Here is a 26,540-nt window from a genome sequence, read left to right as displayed (position 1 = left end):
AAAGCACAGGACAGCAGATAGCTGTGAACTTGTGACAGCCGGGGAGAAAAAGAGAGAGAGGTGGGATGCAGCAGCAGAATGAAAGGTTTGCAAGACCAACAAGAACGATGACAGACTGCACGGGAGGAGCAACAGAGACCAAAGAACAAAAGACCTGGAAGTACAGACAGGAGAACAGCAAAGGCTGGGGCAGCCTGTGTTGCTGGAGGAATGGAAGGGAAAGGTTGCTGAGGGCAGGGCAAGATGTAGGAGGTGCAGAAAACCAGGTATGCCAGCTTGAAGCTGTACACAGTGCCCTTCTTGCTAACAACAGCATGGGCTAAACTTTTCAGATTTGAGAATTATCTGGCTTCTCTCAGTCTGGACATGTTTGTGTTCCTGGTGGCCTGTCAGGAAAAGCAATGGTATGTGAATTGCTACAACCTCAATGCCATTTTCTGAGCAGGATGTGGGGTCTTCTGCTGATGACTTGTCTGTGCTGTGACCTTACCAGAGCGCAGGTAGTGCCATAAACACATTCTTCAGTTTTACAACCAGGAATGGCATCCTAGGAACCTGGTTCTGGGAGCAATGCTCTACATTATCAGCACAGGTCACTTTTAATCCTCATTCTGTTGTTTTTCCCCCGTTGTTTACACACACATTTCAATTCAGACTTCACTTCAACCTTAGTATTTCTGCTACAAATCTTTTACACGTGTTTATGTGGGATAATCAATACACTCTGCCTCATTCAGACATTCAATAAGAGGTTGGAAGATGGGTATTGCTCTTCAAGAAGGCTGTAGACCAACTGTAGAGAGTCCAGATCACAGACCTATAAGGCAAGATGGAAGAATAAGAGTTTGTTCAATCTAGAAGCGAGCAGATCAAAGGGACGCAGGGTAACGACACATGAAGTACCTAAATGTCACATCCATAAAAGGCTGCAGTTACAGAGAGAAAGATGGTAAACTGTTCAGTGTGTCCATGCTGGTTAAGGACAAGAAATGTTTGTCCTGAATTACAGCAAGTAAAGATTAGATTAGACAGCAGACAAGATTTTTCCAGCTGTAAGATCATGAAATACTAGACTGGATCACCTGGGGAAGGGCTTATAACACCACTTAGAAAAGCTCCTACTACAAATGTAGTTTATTTGCCTCTGCCTTGGACCTTGGTGAGGCTCTAAGATGGCCTTTCTGCATTCCCTCAGCAAGAGTTTATTGAGGAGGTGATAAAACAGGAGTCTAACTTCAGCTTTGATACCCACATGTAAGGTTTTTGGTTAAATGTTGGGTGCACAGTATGTCCTGCTGCTAACAATCCCACCCGGCTGCCTCAGAGACAAACACAGAACTGCTGTTGAATAGCAGGGACCCACCGGTTCTGTACAACCTGTCTTCAACACGGGAAGAGCAGCTGCCCTTCGCAATCCAGACCCTCCCACTCTTAGCAGGCTTTGCTACCCTTTGACCACTGCAGTAAGCCAAGCCTGGCTGCATCATCAAACCAAATGGATTTCCACCTACTCTGCAACCCTGGGGAAAAGGAAGTTGATTTTCTGGCTGGAGAAAGCAGCTCACAGTGACCAGTCCCAAGGGAAAAGATGATATCAGTGTTTCTGAGTTTCCAGTTAATTGTGTTTACTGAAGAATACATAACATTAGAGTGCCTTGAGCCTTGGCCAAGTTTGTAAAAGTAAATAAAGACAATTCCAGTCTAATGTTAGAAAATTGACCCTTGGATTATTTCTGAGCTCACTTCTTCCAGTAGCTAGAACAAACCCTGATGCGTATGATATGAAATAAGGAGCATTGGACTCATACCTTATTATTTCAACAAATAAACGTGTTCGACTGCTGTAGCTAGAAGGCATCTCTCCTCCAGAAGACAGGCCACAAGACAGAAGAGCAGCTCCTCCCTCCTAGGGCTTGTCTGGTGACCCCTCTGCAGCTCATCAGACTTCCAGCTACCTTCTCAGGAGGACCCACTGCAAAACATGCTGTGTTAGGAAGCAGCAGGAGTGGAGATGTTCCATAAGGGGGGACAAGCCAGGAGCTGAGGATGATCCCAGCATAGGCTGTGCCCTCATTGAGGGGCACCATCCCACAGCACCTGAGCAGGGCAGGCTGCACAGGGACCAACTAATAGTCCATCCATAGCCCTAGGATGGATCAGGGCAGGGGACATTTAGGGAGCCCTATCAGGAGCAGCAGAAGACAGGGTTGGAGATAGATCTACCTACAACATAGCTCAAAAGAGGACTGGGGCCCAAGGCCTGCGTTTAAATAGAGCTCCTGGTCCATGAGCAGAGGGTGTGGGTGGGTGCCCAGGTGAGGCTGCTTGGGCAACTAAGGCCTATTAGTGCCCTCAGGGCTCTGACACCACATCTGCCCTCTGAGCCTGCTCCTCAGATGGGTAGAGCCATCTTTGACCTCCCCAGGAAGAGCTGGGGCAACTGCACAGCACTGCTCATCCCAGAGAGGAAGGCAACCATTAGGTGCCACCCAGTTCCTCTCTGATACTTCCCAGCCTCATCCCTCTACCGCCTTGCTTTCTGCCTGGCCATGCGGTGTCAGCCGTGGTCCTGCTGACTCCTCCTGTGCTCTACGAGCACATCTTGCAAATTGCTCCAGCAACCCTAACACAGCCGTTTCTGCCCAGTTGAGTCCCATTAGCCAGCAACTCTCTCCTCAGTCTCTAATGATTCAAACCACAAAGCCATTTATCATGCTACATCTTCTTTCCCAGTGAGTAAAAGTCAATTAGTGTTTTCAACTTTGCTCTGAAATAGCCCTGGCTCCTTCTTGCTTCTTTATGCTACCAGGAAACCATCTACAATAATGACTTGTTTGGATTTTCAGTGCTCTGTTGCAGTGAATTTCAAGCTCCCTAAACTTTTCTCTCTGTGTTTCAAACACCTTAAGCAGGAAACACACTTTGTTGCCAGAAATTCCAAGACGAATAAGCTTTTGAACTGTCATGCGGCCATTTTTTAAGTTTTATTTTTATTTTTTATGCTCAAGAAAATATGATGATTTTTGCTACCAGATCATATTTCCTATCATAAACACTTAAATTTTCATCACTCTCTCTCCTTTTCTTAATTCTGTCTTAGTAGATGAATAAACTCTTGGAAAACAAATTCTCCAAAATGTCTGTGAGATGAGACCTGATGATCTACGCTGTCCAAGCATGTGCAGCGAACACAGGTGGTCCTGTGGCCATCAGTAAGTTCTGATGGCCTGCTGTCCCGCAGGGGCCCTGGCCAGCAGCGGGTGCTGTCACGCAGCACTGGCCCAGGCTTGACCCAGGCTCCCTGTGAAGTGACGGGCTGCAGAGATGCCCAGTGCCACGTTTGTGAGGAGCTTGAAGCAAGGAGCTGCTGCACTTAGAAACAAATCAGCTCCAGACACAAGCTGCTGAGAGACAAGGTGAATTTCTTTTGCATTTGTTAGTGTTAGGATGTAATAAGGCATTAAAACTTGACTAGTGCGTAATAATTGTATTAGAGCTGCAAGGGTTTTAAAGTTAAAATAGAGTAGTGTTTCTAAAATGAAAAATTCAAAACTAGTGCTTTCTATCCTATTGATATTTTAATTTGAAGGTATAGCCATTACTCAGAGCAAATTAAAATGAAATAAGCTTTTTTATTGAATTATTTAATTGCTTGGCCATTTTTAATTAAAGAATATGCAATCCAATTATTAAATAAAATCATATGTGCTTAGGTTCATTCCTACTCAGCTACACATTTGCTTAAATTTCATTTATCACATGTATTTTTGAACCAGATCGTGAGAGAAAAGGCTGGAAAAGGACACACTTTTAATGTGTAGGCCATGGGTCTCCTCCAGCAATGGCTGTCAGTCATCTGCTGATAATGGCTTCTATTTCTCACCAAAAGTCTCAGAGAATGGCCAACCTTTCTTCTGCCAGTATGATACAATGCACATTTTGTTTGGACGTTGCCTCTACACTTGATCCCAAAAGAAAAAATCCCATCTTTCCTTAAGGCTTCCGGAACCAGCTCCTGGACACAGATGCCCAGCCTGCAGCCAGGTGGTACCTCTCCAGTTAGACAGTGGTGGTCCACATCACACTGCTGCCTCAACCAGAGTGACAAGTGCCTGGTCCAGCAGGTTTGTCATACCACCCCCTCGTGAGTAACACATCCGCAGCGCACAAATGGCATCCCTGAGCACTCTGCCTGAGTGCAGTGGCTGAGATCTCCTACTCTACCGTGGTGTCAGTGTCTTCCCTTCGACGGCCTGTGAATGCCCAGACCTGTGGATATAACAAGTCCCTCTATTTGTAAATATTCCATCCTGGGCAGTTGGTACTGTATTATCTGCTTCAAAGGACCCACGGTCCGTGGCTTATCCACAAGCAGAGATGTGGGCTGGCCTCTGATTTCCACGGTGTCCTTTCTGGTACCTCATGGGGTAAGCTGCATGCAATGCCAAGCCCCTAGTGCTCTGGTGAGTATGCCCTCTGGCATCCACATCTCCTGACTGTGCAGGGCTTGCCTTGGGAAGCAACACAGGGGGCACAAATAAAAGCCTGAGTTAGTTTTGGGGAGAACAGCCGCTGTTTAGATGTGACCGAACATGTGCACAGTGAAGTGTTTGTGAGGGGTTTGCTCATCTCTGATTCAGCCTAGGAAGCAGCTGGCAAAAGCCACCCAGCCTGGCTTCAGGCCCAGCTCACACAATTAGAAAAGTATTAGCTGAACTTAATAGGAAAATCAACATTAAGCAGATAGGAGCTGGTGCAGTTGTTAAAGACAATGTAGTGTTTTTCCCTGGCAGAAGCCCAGGCTAATGGAGGGCTTCCAGCATCCAGAGCAGCCTTCAAATGAAGGCTTAATTGGCCTCTGAAGCCACTCATATAATTACAAACACTTGTAATGAAGCATGAAAAATACAAGAGCCCAGGATTGTGACATGGAGGGAAGAAAGGATCTCATCTGTCTCAGAAAACAAGTCAAAGCTGCTTTACCTTCTTCCTTATATTGAACTTCTTCCCAGCTCCTATCTGGCCTGCAGACTCCACTAAGGGTGCTAGTTTCCAGGGCAGTGCTAAGACCAAGGGGAAACCTAGCTTCTAACACAAGGCAAAACTGCCTTCCCCTGGCTGCTGGGGACACCTCTCCAGCCTCCCACCCTCCGTGCAGGTTGGACATTGGGTGGACACTAGAATAGACTTTGACTGCCCACTGCTGGTGTGCACAGCACAGCCTGGCCAGCGGCAAAACATCTGCTTTGGTGAACGCTTTATATTTTGATTCTGCTTTCACTAAATGACCCTCCATGATTTCTGTTCAACAGCTGCTCCCCGAAACACGCACCTCTGATTACTCAGACAGTAGCAGCAGCTGTAGCATCTGGTCCAGGCAGAGCCATGTACATTCCCTCTCATACCAGGGAACTGCAGCCCCTAGAAAGTGCGTCCCGGAGCAAACTGGTGGGGAGTCCAAGGTACAACTCCCTCAGTTGCTATGCTAGATTGAGCCAAAGACCAATGAGGTTTGTGCTGTTCATTGCTCTACAATTTTCTGGTTCACTGGGGACAATTTTCTGGCTTGTTTGTGTTGGGGGAGACTCTTGAGTCCTTTGGTGAGTTCAGAATCACAGAGTAACTGAGGCTGGAAGGGAGTCAGGACCCACCTGGTCCAACACTCACACAAAGCAAGGACAGCTTTGATGTCTTGTATCCTTTCTATGGATCAGGTGGCATCTGGTCCCACCAAAAGGAAATCTCAACCAGGCATGTTAGAGAGGACCTACAAGTAGTTTAACTTTGATCAAGAAGGCTTCCTCTCCGCACATACCAGCAAAACATTTGTACCAGCACCACACCCAGCCATGTCCAATTAGCTATGCCATTATCCTGGCTAATTAGCCTACTCAGAGCTTTGCAAGGGCACAGCAATATTGCTCATTCTTTCAGTGTCAGTTCAGATGGCAATGGACCATTTCACCTTACACTTTTTCACAATGTTGACCTCTAAGGCCAGGAACAGGAGCTGTGCACATCCATCACACACCTGTATTCCCAAAACTCACAGCTGCTAATGCAGGGAGAGAAAAATCTCAGGAGAAAAAATCCAATGTCTCCTAAGGAAGGGGAAGGCATGGCACAGGGACTACCACCCCTGCCGGAAGGACAGCAAGGAGGCAACAGTCAGCTGGCTGCCTGTTGTGGGGTAGATAGACACCACTGAGCATCACTTTTGTTCAGGTTCATTTTCACCATACCCTTGTGATTTGAAGGCTCACTGCTCTACACGCACCTTGGCCTTCTCTCCTTGACCCTGCGTCCCTCCATCTTAGGAGCTCTGGTACTCGTTTCTTGTGTGTCCACATATGTCCAACACAGTGTCCATACAAAGCCACTGAGTCACTCCTAGTGGGGATGAGAGATAAGAAATTTCCATCCTCTTCAAGAAACTAACTTTGGCTGGACTTACTCAGCCTCCTGTTATCACTATGGCATTCAGCTGCAATTAAACACCGAGGGCTGAACATTGGTCACCGGACAACCATTTTTTTCATGTGACTAACATTGTTTGCCAGCAACTTCTGTCCGAGAGTTTGAGTCCTGCATAGGTCAGACTGCGACAAGAAATACCATAGGACAGTCTCACATCTAGTACTTGTGATCTTAGGATGCCCCAGCTGGTCTGCTGAAGCAGGCACTATTCAAGTAAAGGGGGAGTATCCTATCCCACCTAGGAAGATGGTGATCAACAAACTGCAGCTTCCCTGGCACAGTCTGGGCACAGCCAGCCCCAAAGCCATGAGTTTTTCCTTGCTTGTACTGGGTTTTGTATCAATTTACAGCTAAAATTTGATCAAATCACACTTAGCTAGAGCAAGACCTGACATGAGCTTAACTGCCCTCAAGTGATGACAAGCAGAAAGTGCAGATAAAGAAGTCACCTGAAAAGAAGCACGTTTTGCAGGAGCCTCAGTGAGACTTCAAAGAGGCTCACCTGTGCGCAAGAGGCTTTCCCTCACCTGTCGTAGGCTCAAGCCGGGGGTTTTACTTTGAAGTGTCTGCTCTGGCTCTGCCCCAAGGGCTTGCTGGGTTTCCTGTTTTCAGCTCTGCTCAGATAACCATCACAGTCACTCCTGTTAAATGAATACAGCATGGCAAGCACAGAGGCAAAGCAGTGACAAATGATTCTTCAGAAGCCAGAAAAGGACCTCATCTCACAGTCCACCGTTTTTTTTGCAGCTGAGATTATGCAGGATCCTGCACGCACTCAGTTACTAGATAATGACCCCAGGTGCAAACGTCAAGACAGCAGTTGTGTCTTTTGCCACATCTGCACAGCCCTGCCACGAAAGTAGCAGAAACAGAAATAAACAGGGTGTGTGTCCTCAGTACAAACAGGGATTTCTTATTGATGGGGCTGTCATTGGAAGAGGGTGACCAGGAAACCGGTGCATGATCGCCCAGCTCTAGATACCAGAGATCCATCAGAAGCGACAATGTACAGGTTGAGCAGGTGGTAAGAGCATCCTGGTCATTCTCAGCAGGCACAGAGGGGTTCTCTGATACAGATGATCTTTAAGCTGAGGGTTGATGGTCTGAGTTTGCAGAGTCAAGGGGGCCAACTCTTCTGCCCCCCACAGGCGGCTGACAAGGAAGTTCACATGGTGGCATGTGTCTGGGGCGACTCGGTGTGAACCAGATAGCACAACTGAAGGTACCAGAGAGGCCTGGCTCACATATGAGCTCTCCCATAGCTCACAAGGTAGATCATCAGGGAATATGGGCTGTAAGCTCGAACCCGAACCCAGAGCAAGAGTCAACACAGGGCCTGTGCACTCATGTAGGCCACTCGGCTGTCCCACCAGGAGACACAACAGGGGTCTGCTAGGGGTGTATCATGGACACACAGGGTGGATCCCCCTTGGCCCCAGGGTGGCCTGGCTGTATTCAACTCTGGCAAGCTAGTCGTTCTGATGGCTGCAGGTCTGGCCCTGCTCGCAGGGAGAGCTCTAAACCTCGGGGGCAAACAGGACAGGATGTGACTAAATTACCTCCAGAAAAGAAATACAGCCTGATAAAGAAAAGGAGGTAAGTAAAAGAAGTAGGATAAGCAGAGCCAGGAAGCCCAGCTTGCCTGCCTTTGGTCACAGCTAGCCCAACCCAGGGCAGCTGTTTACAGGCAGCAACAACCGATGGAGCAGGGCTTTCCATCACCCGCTCGCTGCAGGACACCCAGTGGCCAGAACGCTGTTTTTATAACTCTGAGGCGATCCACGGCCTCGCCACCCCCAGGTGGCACCTCCTCAGCCCGTGCCCCGCCGCTGCCCGCTGCTCTCTCTGCCCACGTAAGGAAGACGAGAGCCGGGTAAGGCCGGAGGCAGAGCGCTGCCGTCTGCTGAACCACAGATGGCGACGGCTTCGCAAGCGGCCCCGGCCTGCGGCAGGAGCCGGGCCGGCAGATACCGCCGACGGCCGACGCCCCCCGCCGGGCGCGGCCTCTCTGGGCGCTTCCGCGCTGCCGGGGCCGGCCGGGGCGGGACCGGCAGCTCCGGTCGGCGGGCCCTGCCCAGAGGGATGCCGGGAGGTGTAGTCCTGGGGCCCTCACGGGGGGGCAGAGCCGCCCGGGCCGCCATGTCGTGGCCGAGATGGAGCCTCGTTGGCGGCGTTTTTCCGCCCGGCAGAGCTTTCACCGCCGTTCCCCGCAGCAAACGTGACCCCGCAGCCCAAGCCACTCCGTGTGTCGTGCTCCTGAATGACACCCGGCGGCCCCACTGCTGTGGCGCAGGCTGAGGCTCTGCCCCTCGGGGGGCCCGGCGGGGAGCTGACGCCGTCGCCGTGCCTCAGCCTGTGCCTCAGCCTGTGCCTCAGCCTGTGCCCCAGCCTGTGCCTCAGCCTGTGCCCCGCACTGGAAACGGCCTGGCGAGCCCAGGCGCTGTGTTTCCTGGGAAAAACCCCAACTAGCTGCTTTCACCGCTTTTGCCTAGGAGGCACAATGCTTGCAAAAGATCAGACTGTTTTACTGATCTTTTTTTAGTCCTTAAAAATGCATTGCGCTGTATATTGCTACTCCAAACTGACCCAAGCCAAAGCAAGCCCCCCTCAGCTGGGCCGCGTCAGACAAACCCCAGCGTTAGGTGGGAAGGAAGGACGGAGCCAGCAGCAGAGGGATGCGCGCGGCTCTCGCACACAGCTCTCTTGGATTTGACTGGAAAACACCTGCGACGCTGATTTCCAAGCAGGGCTGTTTGTGTCCCCTTTTTTGAAAGAAAAGACAAAGGACATGTCAGAATTTTTCCAATAGAGGGGAGCACCGGGACAGCCATGGGCACTGCACTGCCAGCCCCATCACCTGAGGTGCCATATTTTGGCACTGGAAGACCTGGGCGCCCGTACGGCTCTTGTCACCTTCCATCCTCTGGGGAAGATACATCAACAGTGTCAGGATTGGGATGTAATTTGGTCATCAGAAAGCAAAGATTTTAATCTTGGAGACCATTCTGGGGAAAAAGAGAAGTCTGTCTTAACCTCAGTGACAATCTCTAAAGTTAGGATTTGAAAGGTGCTTGTGGATTAAGCGAAGCAGTCTGGAGACCTTCCCTAGGAACTACAACGAATGACTTGTGGTCACTGTGAATTGGAATGGAAATTATTTCATTCATGCCACAAGGACACATTTCAGACTAACAGTTTCTATCCTTATGCAATCTAGGCGGATTGGCAACAGATGAAATGCAACATTTGTATTAGTTTTGGTGACCACAGCAATATCCAAATTATTACAAGTTTTATGTTTATCAAATTGACAGTGTAACCTGATAAATGATCACCTATTCTTACTCAACAGAGAGACTAGAATGGCTTGCTTCCTGGTTGTGTACTGAAAGTGCAAATACCACATTTCCTCCGTTTTGAGGAATTTTTTTTGGCAAGCTTTGCAAAACTTATTTTTGTGATTCCAGTTATTCTAGCTGTGACAGAGAAACTCAGACAAGAAAGTCAGGAGCAGCAGATTGGACCTGATAAGAATCAGGTTTAGATGCTGGTGTGAAAACCAGAGGTCGCCAAGGTCAACATCTGCAAAAGTTAAGGACTGTGTCAAATCAAAACCGTAATAATGAAGCACGTCATGACTCGGGCTAAAAGCCAGAAACATTCGAGAAATGGATAGTGCCCAAATGCAAGGTCTTTTGTCACAAACATGACGGCAAGGGCGACAGTGAGGAATCCATAAAATCCATACTGCTGCCTAGAGTCCAGAATGAAGAGTGGGTTCAATTCTTTCTTATGTTGCTGCTCACATCTGCTGTGTCCCAAAATGTCTCAGATGTTGGCCAGATCACAGTCTCCAATCCAACACAGCAAATTCATCAGATAAGATTTCTTGCATGACTGAAATTAAACATATGCATAAGTATTTTACTAGAGCAGAGCTTTCTCTCTACTCTGCCTGAAGCTTTTCTGAAGGCTAACTAAGATTTACAGCCCTCTGCATATTGCTGTGTGAGGTAACCAGCAAGCTTTTCTTGAGGGTTCTTGCAAATCTGAAGAAGAAATTGGATGGCAGTTTTGGGAAAGCCGATGTTACCCTGATGCTTGATAACTGAAGACTTTTGTTGGAAATTCTTGTACTAGCTAAGAAGAGAAGAGACTATGACTGGCTGGTGAACACTGACAATGAGTGTCCCTGCCTTGAAGCCAGCCTCCTCATAAGAGAAGATTTGTAACAGATTGGGAGGAGGAAGAGGAAACTACTACTGCAAAACTTTTATCATCTAGGAAATAAAACTGCCCCAACTTATATTCTAGAATACAGCTTTTCTCGATCCTCAAAAAATAATCAAACCTTCCTGGAAGATTTTTCAGTCATTCTGAAGATTTCATGCTCATTCAAATTTGACCTGGCATTATTATTAAGTTACATCTAATTTTAGTGGTGAACTTCTTTGGGTAATTACTGAAGAGAAAAATCAAAGTAACTGGTAGCTTTAAAATCTTCAGATGCTGTCTTCTTTTGACAGACTTTGAAGATAATTTAATATATTGATATATATTGATATACATATATATTTATATATTTAGTGAGGATTGAGAGACTAATTTTTCAATTTTATGGTACCAAGTTTTTTACTGCTCTGATGAGCAATCCACCATACTACTTTGTAACCCCTAGGACTATTTACATCAGCTAAATCAGGACATCAGAACGATGCATTATTAGGAATAAGTAACAATGAATAAAACATAATAACATATAAGCTGAAGAAAGTATTATTGCAGAAATCTTAGTTGTGCTTTAAATAGGCAGAATTAGGTATATCTGTATCAGTGCCATATTATACCGAGGGAGCACGTGATGCAACACTGCAGCCATCAAGGGCGGCTTTACAATAGAACCTAAGCTCTTAGATCCTGCCTAATTTCATCATAAATACTTAGGTATGGCCTTCAAAACCTGTTTGAGTGCTCTCCCAGCCCTGCGGTAGCCCTTTTCCCTGCAGAGCTGCCTTTTTAATACAAAATGCTCCTTACAGCTTCCCTAGTTGTGCATTATGGAGGTTTGACAATGCCTGCCCTAGTAGTTCAACCAGTGCTGCAGCATCCCTGAGATATTCCCGAATCATCTGACTGGAAAAGCAGAGGGAGGGCATGCCTGACATCCAACATGAGGGCTCTCCTTAAACCACACAGTAGTTCAGTGATAGCAGACTCAGTTCTGATGTGAAACACATTTTGTTCCCTTGTCTGCTGTAGGGAAGTTGATCTTACAGCTAATATTCAGCGGACCAGGAGTCACAGCCCTCTTTGCATGACTAAGCGATAGTCTCTCCATTCTGTTCTCCCACACCTTTCACAGAAGGAACAAAAAATGTTCAGCCCAATACTTGCTGTTGCTTGCACTATAAGCATGGATTGATGAAATCTTTCTTTTGGAAAAAAAGCAGGTTGTCATGTGAGGAATCCTTCTGGGTTTCTGTAAGACGGAAATAAATTCAGTAGAGCATAACTCCAGTAAGATATTTTGGGCAGGATTTAGAGTACATTCCTGCCTTCCACATTTCCTGTGAATACCACGCTAAAAAAACACATTTTAAAATGCGTGTGAGTGTCCTAGGTGAGCACTTCCGGAAGCTGGTCATTAAAATGCAATTGTCTAATGAGCACTGATGTCACTGCTATACACTTGTGGAGAGCTAGTTGTAAACAGTGAGTGGTTCAACTGAGAAACCGGCTTCCTGTAGATTAATTGTGACAGTGATGTATGTAATATGTAAATAGAACTAATCAGAGATGCTGGCCATGTAACCATGGGGCAGGCAGGAAATGAATACAGCTGAGAACTCTGCAGACTCACTTTCTTATTTTGACCTTTCAAAAGACTAAGTAAATGAATTTAGTTTAGCACAGATGTAAACATTTTCCACAGCAGAAGTTCTGCAGAAACTACAGAGATTCCCAAGCCTGCAACAAGCTTGAGTTTTTGTCATGGATGCCTTACAAGATTCTTTTCAGATCCCTGGCTGATAGGACCTACAGACCCCGAATGCCAAGCATTATGTTCCTGCTGTCAGTGATCCATATCTGAAGCAATGCAATTTTGTTTCCTTCCCTTTAAACAGCAACAACAAAAGAGGGTTTTATAATGTGAAATATCTGTAGGCGTTACAATGCTTCTTTTCCACTGACTCTGAAGTATCCCACACACCAAGTTCCTCCCCTAGGATGAATCTTCTAAATGCACCACTAAAGAAATTCACTGAAGTAGCAGACTGCAAGCTCCTCTACTTGAGATTTACAATAAAACTATTTTCCTTTTGGTACTGCTTCGTGAAGCGAAAATGGTTTTTTATCTGAAGATAAACAAAACAACCATATGTTGGATCATATAATTATTAAAGTGTAGGTCCAATTACGGTTTCCAGTAAGGAATAAACAACATAAATATTGAGGAGTGATAAATTGTTAAGAAGTTACTGCAGAGCAGATTTATTTATTAAAGCCAAATCCATTCAAAACATGTAATTTTAATTTTCAACTCTTCAAAACCCTTTACAGGAAAAAGAGTAATATGGAAGTACATCTTTACAGCCTATGCTCTTCAGTGAAGTTTCTTTCCATGCTTATTCTTCACAGGACAGTAAAGAGACTGTTGCTTTTTTTTTCTTCCCACAAAGATGAATATCGCTTCCCGTCAGCAGAAACTAAAACAAACATAACCCCACAAAAGCCATACTGGTAAAATTGGATTTGAATAAGCACAATGGTGGAGCTCGGCTGTGGGAGGAGCCCTGGCAGTGCTAGAACGTGAGCATGGACGTGAAGGAGGCAAAGTTTACACTTACCTGGCGAGTAACAAAAACAGCTTGGAGAGAGATGCGGCAGGATCACTAACAAAGGAGAACTCATTGTGCGCCAGTTCTTTGTGCTGAGCTGAACCGCTCAATCAGGGCTTCACTGCTATTCAGCTGAATTGAAAGCCTGAATCTTTCAATGCTTACCTTTAAAAAAGAAATATGACGTATTCAGTGTATAATACAATGTCCTTATTGCTAATGGTATCAGTCAATATTGTGTCCTGTGATAGGACCTTATCAAACACTAACAGAAGCCAGTGCAGACACTTCTTAACTGAAGAACAGGCCCAAAGAGATCAGGAGATCACCTCAAGGAACTTCCTGCACTTTGTGATCTCTTCAGTTTTGCTGTTTTGTCACATAAAGATTGTTTTGAAAATACATATTCTAGTCATCTAACTATGAAAGCTCCTGAAAAACATATTTATTCTTTTCTTCAAGTAATAAATCATTAAGTCAATATTGCTCTCATTTTGCAGAGATGATCTTGATTTGAGGCCTTAAAAATCACTAGTCTCCTTCCCAAAAGATTTGCGAATATGTTTCAGTGGTTAGAGAAATGGCTGGGAATCAGGACATTTGGTTCTCATCCGAAATTTCTTTAGAGCTTTCTAGATCTGTGGTCATGCCATCAACATAATATTCTGGGTCAGTTTTTTCTGGCTTAAAATAACTTATTTATTTTCCTGTATCATCATCTTGCAGTATACAAAACGGCCCAGAAGCATTTATAGGATATTTATAGGATCATTAATGCTGTTGCTGTTAACTACTGTAGCCTGCAGTGCAAAACAGAAATACTTATTAGCAGCAGCACCAGCGTTGACAAAACACAGACTGACTTTGATGCAATTTGGCTACTTCAGAGCCTGGATTTAATATTAGCTTTCTATTAATGGAAAAAAAAAAGTAGAAGGGCGGCAAAAAAAAGATATTGTTTGTAATTATTCCCTTCCTCCCAAAAAAACCCCCCGAAACTTTCCAAATGACTTCTCAGGAGATGCACAGCGCACTGCTGCATTCCAGACTGATGCTCTTGTCACAGTACAGTGCAGTAATATTTCAAGCATCTAAGACGTAACACCTGTTGCTTTAGAGTCATTTAAGTGTGGACTGGACAAGCCATTCAGACGTGCGTTGGGGAGAGCCCATCGTTGGTGGGTGCTGAAAGACATAACGGGTCATTTCCATCTATAAGTTACATGGTATAGTGGCAAGGCCACCATAATTCACTTCTGAGTGACGTTTCGTGCTACAAATCTTTCTTAAATCAGCTTATATGAACTATTGAGGCTACAATTAACAACATTTTTCAGGAACTGAAATCACCATAATAAAGGTAATAAAATTATGGTAGATGAACACAGACAGTATTATATACACATAATAGGTAAAAAAAAAAGCTCATGTGACTACCACTGTTGCAGAAAAGTGAAATAAAATCATGCATTCTATATTTACTTATTGGTAAAAGGCAGAATATATATTATTAAAGACAGCTGTGGTTAAAACCAGTTTAAAATAAGCAGGATGTGATATATAAGCCTACTCTGAAACTGCAAATGCAGTTTAAAACCATAACCCTGCTTCTTAAAGGTCTTTGGGTCACGAAAGGCAGTTTTGCACTGAATATTTCCCATTCAGTCTGATTTAAAAATTTGTATCACACATGTAATACACATGAGTCGTCTTTCATTTTTTCTCACTTTAAAAAAAATCACAATAGATAACATCTTTTTTGTTATGTTTCAGGAATTTGGAGTCTCAGCAGAGTTTTTTTTTTAGTTTTGAATATTAGTACCTCCTGTCCTCCTCAGCTCTGCAAACCACAAGGAAAAGACCATGGTGGGACTCTCACTGGAACTTACCTGTGTTGCAGTAATTGTGCAGAACTGGACAAAATTGTGGGAAGGTGATGAGGTCATGTCTTCTCCTCAAGGCCCGGTATCTTACCTGAATAATCAAAACGAGACTTTGGCATTAAAAAAAGTAGGAGTATTTAATTCTTAATCAATTAACTACTGCATAATTTTAATCTTTTCCAGCCCCACATTCAGCTAACACTGAAGAGCTTTCTTTGGTGGATGTATTGTTCCTCTGACATCTCCCACACAAATTGTACTTAAGAATGAGAAACTTAATTGACATCAAGCTTGTATGTGAAGAGGTAATTTGTGCTGATCAGCCTAAAAAAATTAATACATTTTTACATTATGCAAACTGAAATGAGAAATTTTTGATTATTTACTGTCAAGATAAAAAAAAAAATCACAAATTTTTGTGCTGAACTAAAGACTTTTTATGCTGGCTGGGAGATTGTAAATGAAAATAAAGCCACAGATATAAAAGATAAAGGAGGAGCTTTAAGTGGACAAACTTGAAATTAGAAGTAGGTGCTCATAATTTCTGAAAAATGGTGCAAAAATTAAAATCTCCGCTTCCAAAGTATCTGATCAACCACAGCTTCACCCGGCTCTTGCAGGAGACTCTGAGAAACCCCGAGTTTCAAGTTAGCATACTGAAGATGGAGCTGATTTTGTGTCCAGCATATGGCACCTGAGGCTGCAGAAGGCAGTTTAAGGTCTGTTAGAAGTTCTTCTAAGAGCTTAAGACAGTGTTGTATGTTATTTTATGCAAAATTATTCTCATTAAAGTTCATTTTAAAGAAACTACTGTACACTTCTCACAGGTGTTTGGGGGAAAATGATGGCGTCATCCTAAGTCTAGTAAAATACCAAGTTCCACCAGCAGAAACCCAGGCGTTGCTCTCTGCTGATAGCTGTGTTTGTCTGGATGGTCAACGGCCATTTTGCAAAGTTGCAATCTCACTTCCCTAAATGACGACTGTAAAACCAGAACTCTACTTAAAGTCCCATGTACGTGCAGCTGCAGTGGCAGTGAAGGTGGGGAACCTCCATCTTCCCACTACCTGCTCTGGAAACTGCTCAACAGCCAACTGGGGGCAACCCAGCCCGCTGCCGCCTGTGCGAGCCTCCTGAGCACGTCACTTACCCAGATGCAACTCCTGTGAGGAAGTACGAGAAACATTTTCTGAAACTGGGAAGCTTTTTTAGAGGAAGATGGAGAACCCACTTCTTTTATTCCCCCAGCTAAACATTTCTGCTTCAAAGGATAAATCCTATTACAAAGTCATGAAGTCAACAATTAAAGAAGAGCCACATAAAGCAAGCAAGCCGGGGTAAGTTTTAAGGTCATGCTGACACTCTGAGAGTTCTGTTTACATAGAGGATTCTTCTAACATAGCTTGTGGGTATGAATTTAGGGCACAGATTGTTTTATTTTTGACTTATATGTGTGAAAACTCATGAACTGCAATCCTAGGAATTGCATACATAAAATATTAATTCATCGTGGAAATACTTTTTAAGAACAAGAAACAAATCAAATAAACTAAGAAAATAGGAAAGGGAGGTTTCAAGAAGTTCTGAGAAATGCTTCTTTAAAGCCTGAATGTAATCCGGGAAAGTTTCTTTTTAAAAAGTTCAAATGACAGGAAGCAATACTTCCTTTTTCTTTGCAAAATATTAAAAGTAGAAGATGCTGAGCCCACTGTTTATGTTCTCTAATGTAATGTTTCACCCCCTCATCTTTAAAATAAATGAAAAAGATACTGAAAATGAAAAGATTTCCATTTCTCTTTGCCAGTGCTTCATATGTAAATTTGCACTAAGCTAGAAATAAAGAAGTCATTAATGTGAATAATATATGTAGGAGAAGTAACATCAACATTACTGTAAGTGAACATAGGGGGATCTATGATGCAGAATTAGAGATACTAGTCAAAAGAAATGTTTCAGTGAAAAAAAACCAACTTTCAACAAGGTTTCTTGAAAAGCTACACTAATTCTGTTGTAGAGCTAAGCAGAAGAGAAATAGGCTGAGCCTTCTCCTGCAGAAATCTGAATTCCAGGAAGGTGATCGTCTTGGTAAACCTGGAAACTTGACAAAAGCAGCAAGGTAAGCATTATAACAGACTGAGTTGATGGGGATTCCTTTCAGAAGGTGCCTGTGTGACTCAGAACGTTTCCTACATTTCTGTGTGTGCATTCAGACTTGGCAGAGAATAATGCTTTCAAGATCTATTTAATTTGAAAGTTAGCAATCTAACCCAAGCATACAAATACTATAGAATTATCTGGTATGCATCAAGGTAACTCACCACTAGTGTTTTCACACCACTAAGTGTAGACTGGTCCCCATACACTTGCAAATACTTTTAAACCTTTACTCATGCCAACAGCATTTTTATTAGTCCACTGACTATAATTGAGCAAGCATCAACTCGGAAACGTAGCTGACAAATGACAGCTTACAGGGAAATCATACAGCTCCTTGGAAAGCAGGTTTGCCAAAGAGTTCTGTGATGTACAAATGCCAGATGCTTCTCAAATACTGAATGCATAGTTCCTCAATAATTGCAGCAATTGTTTGAACGCTCTTGTCTCCAAAATTCAGATACTGATGTTTAAACACTGTTGTAATATTGTCCCTGTTATACTATTTCTTATAAAGATGCAGGGTAAAATCTTGGTTTTGTTGACTTCAATAAGAGTTTAATTCCTGAATTCAATGGGGTACCAAGATCTCACTGATATATTAAGAATTATATTTGTAGGTCTTGACTGAAAAGAAGCAATGCATTAAGTACTGCAACTCCATGGCCTAAAAAAATTGCTGCCCCTTTCTTTCTGTCACAGATTGCTTCAGAACACTTCAGTCCTTTCCATGCTCTTTTGTCGTGTTAAGTTTAATGAACCTTGTTTAAGCAGTTACTGTCTTTGGGACCAAGATGCCTGCTTTGACCAGAACTGCTTCTACAAGCCCTTACTAATTGTGAACACATGGTAGAAATTGCATAAAGGCTCAAACTCGCTCTCTAGAACCCGTGAAAAAGTGGCCAAGAAGTGGGTATCTAAACACTTGCACCTATGGATCTGGATGATTAGGCAATGTTTGTTGCTCACATGTCCAAATATCATGGCCATTCAAATGATGGCATGTACTCATGATGTGGAAGACTTTCCAGTCCATGCTCGTGGGGAGTTTAATTACTTTCTTTTTTTCTCTCTCTTTCTTTCTTGTTTTACTGCTAGCAGAAGCCTTAATTCAGTGGTTTTACAGTTCACTCAGAAATACAAGATATTGCAATGATGAACAACGGTAAAACAGTGCTGAGAACACCCTTTTTCAGTTTCTCAGTTCCAGACATGAAAAAACATGCTAAGATTACATCTAAAAAGAGAAAGCACAGCCTCCATGCCACCTGTATGCAGACAGTATTGGGTGGCTGATTACGCCTGGGAATTTCGTACAAAGTACACAGCCATCAATGCATTTTTATAATCTGTGAAAAGGCACTTTCAGAGGCAGATACAACAGAAATAAATAATTCTCTGAAGAATTTCCCCCTTTTAACAGACTATCACTTCCTCACTCAGCCAACTGTCTTTTACCATGTTACTCTCAGCCAGGTGCCTGACTAACAGGGATTCTGCTGTTCTTGTTGTATAGAAGAGAAACTGGTAGATTTTTGCTGATGTTTCTCTCTATATAGATTAGCGAGAGAGAGAGATCTAGATTATTTTTGGCAAAAATGAAAAAAAAAAGAAAATTACTGTTTTTCAAGTGATAAAGTGAGATAATAGTTTGAGATCTATTAAGTGATTTACTTAGTTTTTATGATTTCCATTCTTCACACAGAGATACTGACTAACATAAGTAGAAAGAGAATTTAATGAAACACTGCAGATGGAGAGTGTGATGACAGTGGAAATGCCTGTGACCTGTTAATTAGTTTCTTCTCATCTTTAGAAAATGGCAAAGCTGAACAAATCTTGGTTTCTGTCTATTATTGCAGCAACTCATTGCTGCTCCCAGGTCTTGGAGATCTGTGAGGCTACTGGGTTGATGCAGTTTCTGAAAGAAAACCAGAAATTCACACTAGGAGTTTCCAAACCCAGCAAAGAACCTCTCCAGCATTCCGTGCAGTTGTGGACTGCGTATGTTGTCTGAAGTCATTAGGGTTGATCTTTCACTATGACCAAATTAATTTCTGTAGCTATAGGAACCCACTGTTCCCAGACTTACAAGTCCACACAGTTCAGAGAACTGTACTTTTTGTACTTCTCATAACTAAAAAACTCTAAGGGAGTGAGGTCTTATTTTCCCTGACTCCAGAATCCCCCTGCTTTACTGGCCTATGCTCATTTCTTGAATTTCAGTCCCCCCGCCATTTGTACCTCTCAAGAACTGTTTGTCTCTCCTTAGTTAAAAATGTCATTCCTATAAGCAATGACTTCAGCTAGGAGACATGTGACACCTATTAAAATAAATAAATAAAAATCCTCCTTTTATTTTTGTGCAAAAGCAAGATCATTCCTTCCCAAAGTGATTGGAATTTCCTTTCATCTAAACTTCCCGTGCCTACAGTTTTTGCCAAGGGAACCCAAACTACATGAATCAGGCAACAGAACAGCAAGCCTGCGCGAGGAAGGGGGAATCATATTCAAGAAGTGTTCAGTCCATAAGAAGTTGTTCTAAACCACTAACCCTGGACAAGTTGCTTATTGATACTTTCAGTGTACTGTGCTTTGCCCTTGAATGAAGATGGTTCTAAATATCAATATTCATAAAGCACCTGATATAAATTGACTTCACCTTCAGGCTTGGAACTTAAGTCCTAGTCCTAGCATGATACAGTTCACCTCCGGGCTTACTCCAGTTCTGGTCTATTAAAAATCAAAGTACTGTCCAGGTGTGCGTTCAGGGTTAATCTATACAAAACCAAAGAAGGGTTTCTCCAAAATTGTGTTTGTGTGAATGAAGTAGGGTGTTCTTTTTGCCTTTCTGCATTATCCTCTAGGGCAGTATATTTGAAATCCAAGTAAAATATGTGCAATTTGACATATTTCATGAAGAATATGTGGAGTTTTATAAACAAAGCACAGTGTCTCAGAATAACATGACATTTGAAATATGTTTGTGGTAAACAAACCAGGCTACATGTGCTATTACCCTATAAGACTATGACTTAAACCATGTTGCTACAACTTTGTCTTCAGGCTATAGAATTTCCTGTATTTCATTAAAAGTAGACTGTGGTAACACAGCCTCAGACCGAATGCATTCAAAACCACATCTCTGCAAGAGTACGTTTTAAGTTTAAATAGGTGACTGACCTGGTTCCCTTATGAGTTTTACCACACTGCATGATCTCAATTCCCTTAAAGATGAGCAGCGCAACGCAAACACCAAAAAGAAAAATCTCTGCTCTGATGTTTTTTTAAAGGGAAAAAAGTACAACTCTGCAGGAGAAATGTCAGAAAAAAATTAAACCAAATGCTTCTGAAGTCCCTGAGAATGAGCTCCTTCAGTAACGTGATCTCATCAAAGGCTTTGTGAAACAGTCCTGAGCAATAATGGTAACAGATAACATGTTACACCAGTTTCATAAATACACAATATGCACAATTCTTCAAAACCACTTTATGTTTCTTAAGCAGTGTGTCTCCTGAAGAAGCAGTGAAATGGGGAGAATCTTTTGACAAACTGCTTTCTGAGAAAGGTTAGTAGTTTTTTGCTCTCTGTGCAGACTGCTAGGATGGAAAATCGATGGAAAATGATGGAAAATTATAAAATCCAGTTTTGCACTTAAATAGACCTGCCAGTTACCTAAACTGGTATGATGGGTCATTTATAGCAGCATGTGTATCTGCTCTCCTCATGTGCTTAGGCTATAGCATGCTGTCAACTACTGAAAATAGTTGAATGGACAGAACATTCCCTTCTGTATTTCATATTTTGTTGAACAAAGGAATATAACAGACAGCAAGGAGTTCCTTCAATAAACAGTAGAATTTCATTTGAACATTGCTCAAATATTCCTGACTGCAAGACTAAACCTTAAAAATGAAAACATGTTCTGTGTACTTAAGAAAAGACTTTGTCACTTCTGGTACAGTTTGTTTCCAAAACAGTGATAGGAACAAAACTGGGCATCATTTGAAAGGGCCTGTTGCTTACATAATTATCAAATGCACATATGTCCCTCCTTCCATTTTGGAAGAACACACGTATGATCCAGCTACAGTGCTGGACACTTTTCAGATCTGTGTGTTGAACAGTTGACATCGATACGATTGCATTACTTCCACAGATTAAGCGTATTTGGGAAAGACAGTATATTCAGTATAACAACAATAGGATAAAGCAAATCGTAAAGATGCTAAAAGCCATTCATTTTAAATTGTTACTGGAGAACAACCTACTTGTGAGCAAAGATTCAAATAGCGTTTCGGTTAGCCTAAATTGATATTCACCCGAAACAAAGTCCATCACTTCCACATACATCCACATGTTTTGATTGCTTCCATTTCTAAATTCATGAGATCTTGGTAGTGGATTTTTACAGATGCTGAGAATTCTGTAATGGGAGTTACAGAACTCAGGATCATAATGAAAGAACTGCACTTATTTTAAAACCTTTATGTATTTTAAAATAATTATCTATAATGTGATGTAATTCAAAGGGAGCACAACCTGTTTTGTTACCTTGCACCTGACTGTGTGAAAGAGTAACTGTCTGATAAGGATATATTTTTTTAATGCAATTCAACATTCCCTTCTGTAGCTGGATTGGATGCCTTTACGAAGTTTCTGAAAACTGAGTTCAGTGAGGAGAACATCGAGTTCTGGATAGCTTGCGAGGATTACAAGAAAAGCAAAACTGCACATGAACTTTTGCCAAAAGCTAAGACCATTTATGAAACATTCATACAGAAAGATGCTCCAAAAGAGGTACAGTAAAAACGTTCTTCGTTGTACACAGTATTTTACACAACTGCATCCGATGAAATCTGCTTTTAAGAAGTGCATGCCCAGAAGCAGGGGCACCAGTTAATCATGAAGTCACTGACGTAAGAAGGCTTAAGTGTCAAAGCTCTGGAAGGAAATCTGGAAGCAACTGCATAGATTATTCTTCTCACTGTCCTCCATACTCCTTTCAATACCCCCTCTATGTTACTCTTCTAAGTGTAGAGCATGAGTTTAAATATTATATCACAGGAATCAGAGATTCGTAGTGGTATGTAAAGCCAGATTATAAATACATATACAGGGTATATTTAAGAAAAAATAGTGATGTTAAATGTTAAAGCTGCAATGAGACATATCAGTTAGCATTTGTGAAAAAGTATTATCTGTCTTTATTTAAAGCTACCTCCAGATTTATTCTCAATTTCTCTTAAACCAGTAATTATCTATTAAATTATTACATAACCAAGATTCAGAAGTTTTCTTTTAAATATGCCAAAAGACTAAAAGAGAACAGAAAAATCTATTAAATTAAACATATCCTTAAAAATAATAATTATGTTTTAAGCAGGGACTTTTCTTGATTGACTCTTCCCCCCTTTCTGCTCCCCAGCTCTAATTGCATGTTTGTGTTATGTTGCTGTCAGCACATACACAAAAATATGCTCATACATATGTTGCTGTCAGCACATACACAAAAATAAAGCCTCACCAACACTAAGGCCTTTTTATATTACTATAATAGTGCAAAAAGTTTTCATATTTCCAATTTCTTCATGTTACTGAAGCGTGTTATAAAGGATTCATAAATGAGCAAAAGGAGTATTTTTTGCCTGCTCTGGGAAGGAGATGAACAGGTTGAGAGATGATGAACTGTCACTGAAACCACAATCACCCTCTTCAATAGGTCTTTTGGACTTAAAATTTCCTGTAATTCAGTCAAGTTTGAGCAGATCAAATACGTAACTTCCCAATGCTCCTTTCCCCTGTATTCTCTTTTTTTTATTTGTCAGACTAGCAAAAGTTAAACAGTAACTGCTACTTCCCTGTTACAAGGGTGAAAAAGGTGTAATTCTCATTTTAAGAGAAGGATTGCAAAATGGTGCGATTTCCACCTGTAATTCCCATAGATTATATTTAAGATTCAGATCTGCTTTTCCTAGGAAATGTCCGCTTTCAAAGACTTACGTCCCTTTTTTTTTCTTTCCCTGCTGCATGTCGTTGGGGTGGACCTTACATAAAAAGACCCCTCCTGACTTGTTTGAGGTAGAACATGTCATTGCCAATTGATCAGGCTATGAGCAGTTACGGCAGGGCATCAAGTGCTGACACGGTCAACGCTATTGAGATTGACTTAAGCAAAAAGATGAGCAGGAGGAAAGCTAGGGAGGGGGCAGGGTGTAGAAGTCGTACTTTGACTAACAGTAACGTAACGATTTCTTTATCTGTCATAATTTTGATTTGGTGCACATAGTGTGGGTGCTGTTGTTCACCTTAAGCCATTGGCTTTGGTGAGACTTCCTTCCTTGGGTTCAGCTGAGCAGCTGAGACCAGCCAACAGCATCTCATTTCAGACCGTGCATCTTCTCTCTGACTAACAACTTGTCCAGCAAAGCTCTTTTACACACAAATTTCTGAGCGTACAGTTTGATAGGATCATAAAATCTTAGGTTTGATGAGTGGACTATTTTATCATCATTAATTGCCCTTCAGTTCTTAGGTCTAAACTATTTGTTTTAACTAGCTTTATGGAGATGACAGATGTATCTCAGTGAGGAAAAAAAAAAGGCATATTATATACTTTCTGAGTGGATCAACAATTTTTGTATATATTCTATCTTATTTTTCAAAATAGCATGCTTGTATCAGTGCCTGATACTTTAATAAAAATCTCGTACCAATTAAATCTTCCCAGGATGGATGCAACGGCACATGGAATAAATGATCATTTTGATATGCTCTTCCCATCTAAAGCCTCCAGAAACCCCTTCAAATAATTTTTATATTTTAGAGTTTTCTCACCTTCCTACTACCAAAACTCTACACAGAAACCAGAAATTTTAAATATTCACTAACATAGTCTAATGAGACAAAATTCTACATGAAACCTAGATGAGAATGGAGGGAGCTAGTCTGGTGTTGCAAAGCTGCAACTATACGAAGATCCCTATTAGAAAGTTACTTTTAGTCAAACATCAAACTTTATCTTCTGTTTTACCAGTTTTCCACTGTACCAATGACACATCTGTAAAGACTTTCTGACAGCCATTACTGAACGTGAACATACTAACTAATTCTATGGTATTAATATCCTTTGATTAATATCAGGGGTTCAAGGTCCTCTAACCAGAAAAGATGTTCACCAAAGCACAGTATCATTGCTATGGATAATAACACAGGAAATGCATGAATGTACATTAAAGAAATACACTTTTCCTCATTCTCCAGGTGAACTTGGACTTTCAAACCAAAGAAGTCACAAGTCAGAATATTGAACAGCCCATCATCACCACCTTTGATGCAGCACAAAACACAGTCTACAGGCTGATGGAGCAAGACAGCTATCCACGCTTCCTAAGATCTGATCCTTATTTAAATTTGGTTAAGGGGAGAAATCCCAGTCGTCCCACCCTTAGGAGACGATCACGGTCTTTTACTGTCAATGATTTCCAGGGTGTACGACCAGATTTTACCATTTGGTAACAGTGAAACTCAACCTTCATAAATTCTAGCTACTGCAGTAACTCGTATGTGTTTTAAAATCCAAATCCTTAGCAGGTGTAAATGAGCGGAAAGCAAAGTTACAGGCACTTATACCAGGTCAGAGATCTGTAGCCGGTGATTAATCTCATTTATTATAGAGAAGTGGGCAACACATTGGCAAGACATATCATGCAAAGTTTTCATCCAGTATTTTTTTTAAACTCAAGCAAGAGCTGTAATTGTATTTGGAGGAAAAATTTGAGTTTCCTGCATAAAAATGTTGTATAAGATGCCATTTAATAATATCCACCATGTATCCTGGGTCTGTATTATTTAGGACAGAGTTTCATCACAGTTAGAATCTATATACCTAGCCTTTGCACATATTTATGTTTCTGCAATATTTCCTACACTAAGCACAGAGTATTTGTGGTATTTTCTCATACTGCAAAACACATAGGAACATTATTAGGTATAATGTAAAGTTACATAGTTTTTAACTACAGCCACTGCATAATTAAAATTTAGCTATTGCATACTTTAAGAGCAAGATAAGAATACCTATTTAATTTTCGGGGGTACATTTTATACTGTTTTCTTATTACATGTGTCTGTTCTCTGTATTTATGTTACGCTGTATAGATTAGCTTTGCCATCAAATACTTGTATTCTAATTTTTTCCAACCAAATGAGCAGCAACAAAGGGCCAAGAACGCTATTTTAACACAATGTGTGTCGTTAAATATCAGGTCATGTGTATGTGTGTGTGTATATATATATATATATAAAAAAAAAATTCTACTTTTATTTGTAAATATTCACGGTATACCAATGTTACTAAACTTTGTTACTAAACTTTGTTCTAAATTTTTTCTGCCTTTTGTTTTGAAAAAGAATCTGAAAATTAACAGCTTTTGGACTCAGGTAGAATAACCGTCAGTTCTACCAGTCATTAATATACTCTCTATGGTTGTAGAGGAGGAAGGACAAATCTTCCCTTTTATTTCTTTACTATTGAAGTCATGCATATCCTTTTCATAGTCAGTATATGCTGTTATCTTGTCCTTTTCTTTCAGAATTGATGCAGACATACCTTGAAGCATGGGGCAATTCTTAAAATCTTAAGCATTGGTTCAGTTTAGCAAGTGACTGCAGGATTTAGTTGTAACTATGACTTGTATATTCAGTCGCTTTGCATGGAATTTAAGCTTTCTCCCTTTTCTTCCCCTTTCTGTGAGAGGTCAAAGTGAAGAGGTGCAGTTCCTGAGGATGGGACTTTATGTTCATTACTAATTCAGGATATGTATGAACTGCTTGATCTGAGGGTTTCCGTGTCTGCTTTACTAACTTTCAATAAATCTGAAGTGATCTACTTAAAAAGTTGTGAGGATTCAGTTTATCACTAGTACATCGATGAGTAAACCGTGAAGACTTCACTTCACTTACAATTCAACGCTAGCTGTAAGCTTTACCCCTTCAATCAAAAGTGTTACTGTGCAGAGAGACCCAGACTCACCAGGAAAGGCTGCGGAGCGGCAGTGACCTGGCAACCATCTCCAAGCTCGTAGCTTTACCTGGGGGTGGACAGGAAGCACGTCTGTAACTGTGAGGCATATGATCCGTGCTGGTTTATTCCGTTATCCTTTCTTGATCCCAAAACTCCAGGCA

At 41.9% G+C, this 26,540-nt stretch overlaps 1 protein-coding gene and 1 long non-coding RNA gene across 3 annotated transcripts; one reads left to right on the top strand and one right to left on the bottom strand.

The window, feature by feature from the left end:
* Window positions 1–18: 18 nt before the first annotated feature.
* On the bottom strand, window positions 19–26,540 carry LOC142085069 (uncharacterized). Its single transcript, XR_012674550.1, has 6 exons — window positions 26,389–26,540; window positions 15,206–15,290; window positions 14,422–14,501; window positions 13,326–13,481; window positions 1,809–1,972; window positions 19–817 (listed from the first exon to the last, which is right to left on the bottom strand). It is a non-coding gene; the product is annotated as an uncharacterized LOC142085069 (long non-coding RNA).
* On the top strand, window positions 16,197–26,190 carry RGS18 (regulator of G protein signaling 18). Of its 2 annotated transcripts, none has more exons than XM_075156580.1 (5): window positions 16,197–16,536; window positions 17,214–17,315; window positions 20,861–20,922; window positions 21,988–22,154; window positions 24,618–26,190. In XM_075156580.1, exons 1-5 carry the CDS (start codon window positions 16,418–16,420, stop codon window positions 24,870–24,872), a joined length of 705 nt encoding a protein of 234 aa, XP_075012681.1. In that variant the 5' UTR covers window positions 16,197–16,417; the 3' UTR covers window positions 24,873–26,190. The 2 variants fall into 2 exon arrangements, with proteins under 2 accessions (XP_075012681.1, XP_075012680.1); XM_075156579.1 differs by having other exon boundaries at window positions 20,858–20,922.

Source organism: Calonectris borealis, chromosome 8 (assembly GCF_964195595.1).
Source record: "Calonectris borealis chromosome 8, bCalBor7.hap1.2, whole genome shotgun sequence".
Taxonomy (NCBI): Eukaryota; Metazoa; Chordata; class Aves; order Procellariiformes; family Procellariidae; genus Calonectris; species Calonectris borealis.
This window is presented reverse-complemented; position numbering and strand designations above follow the sequence as displayed.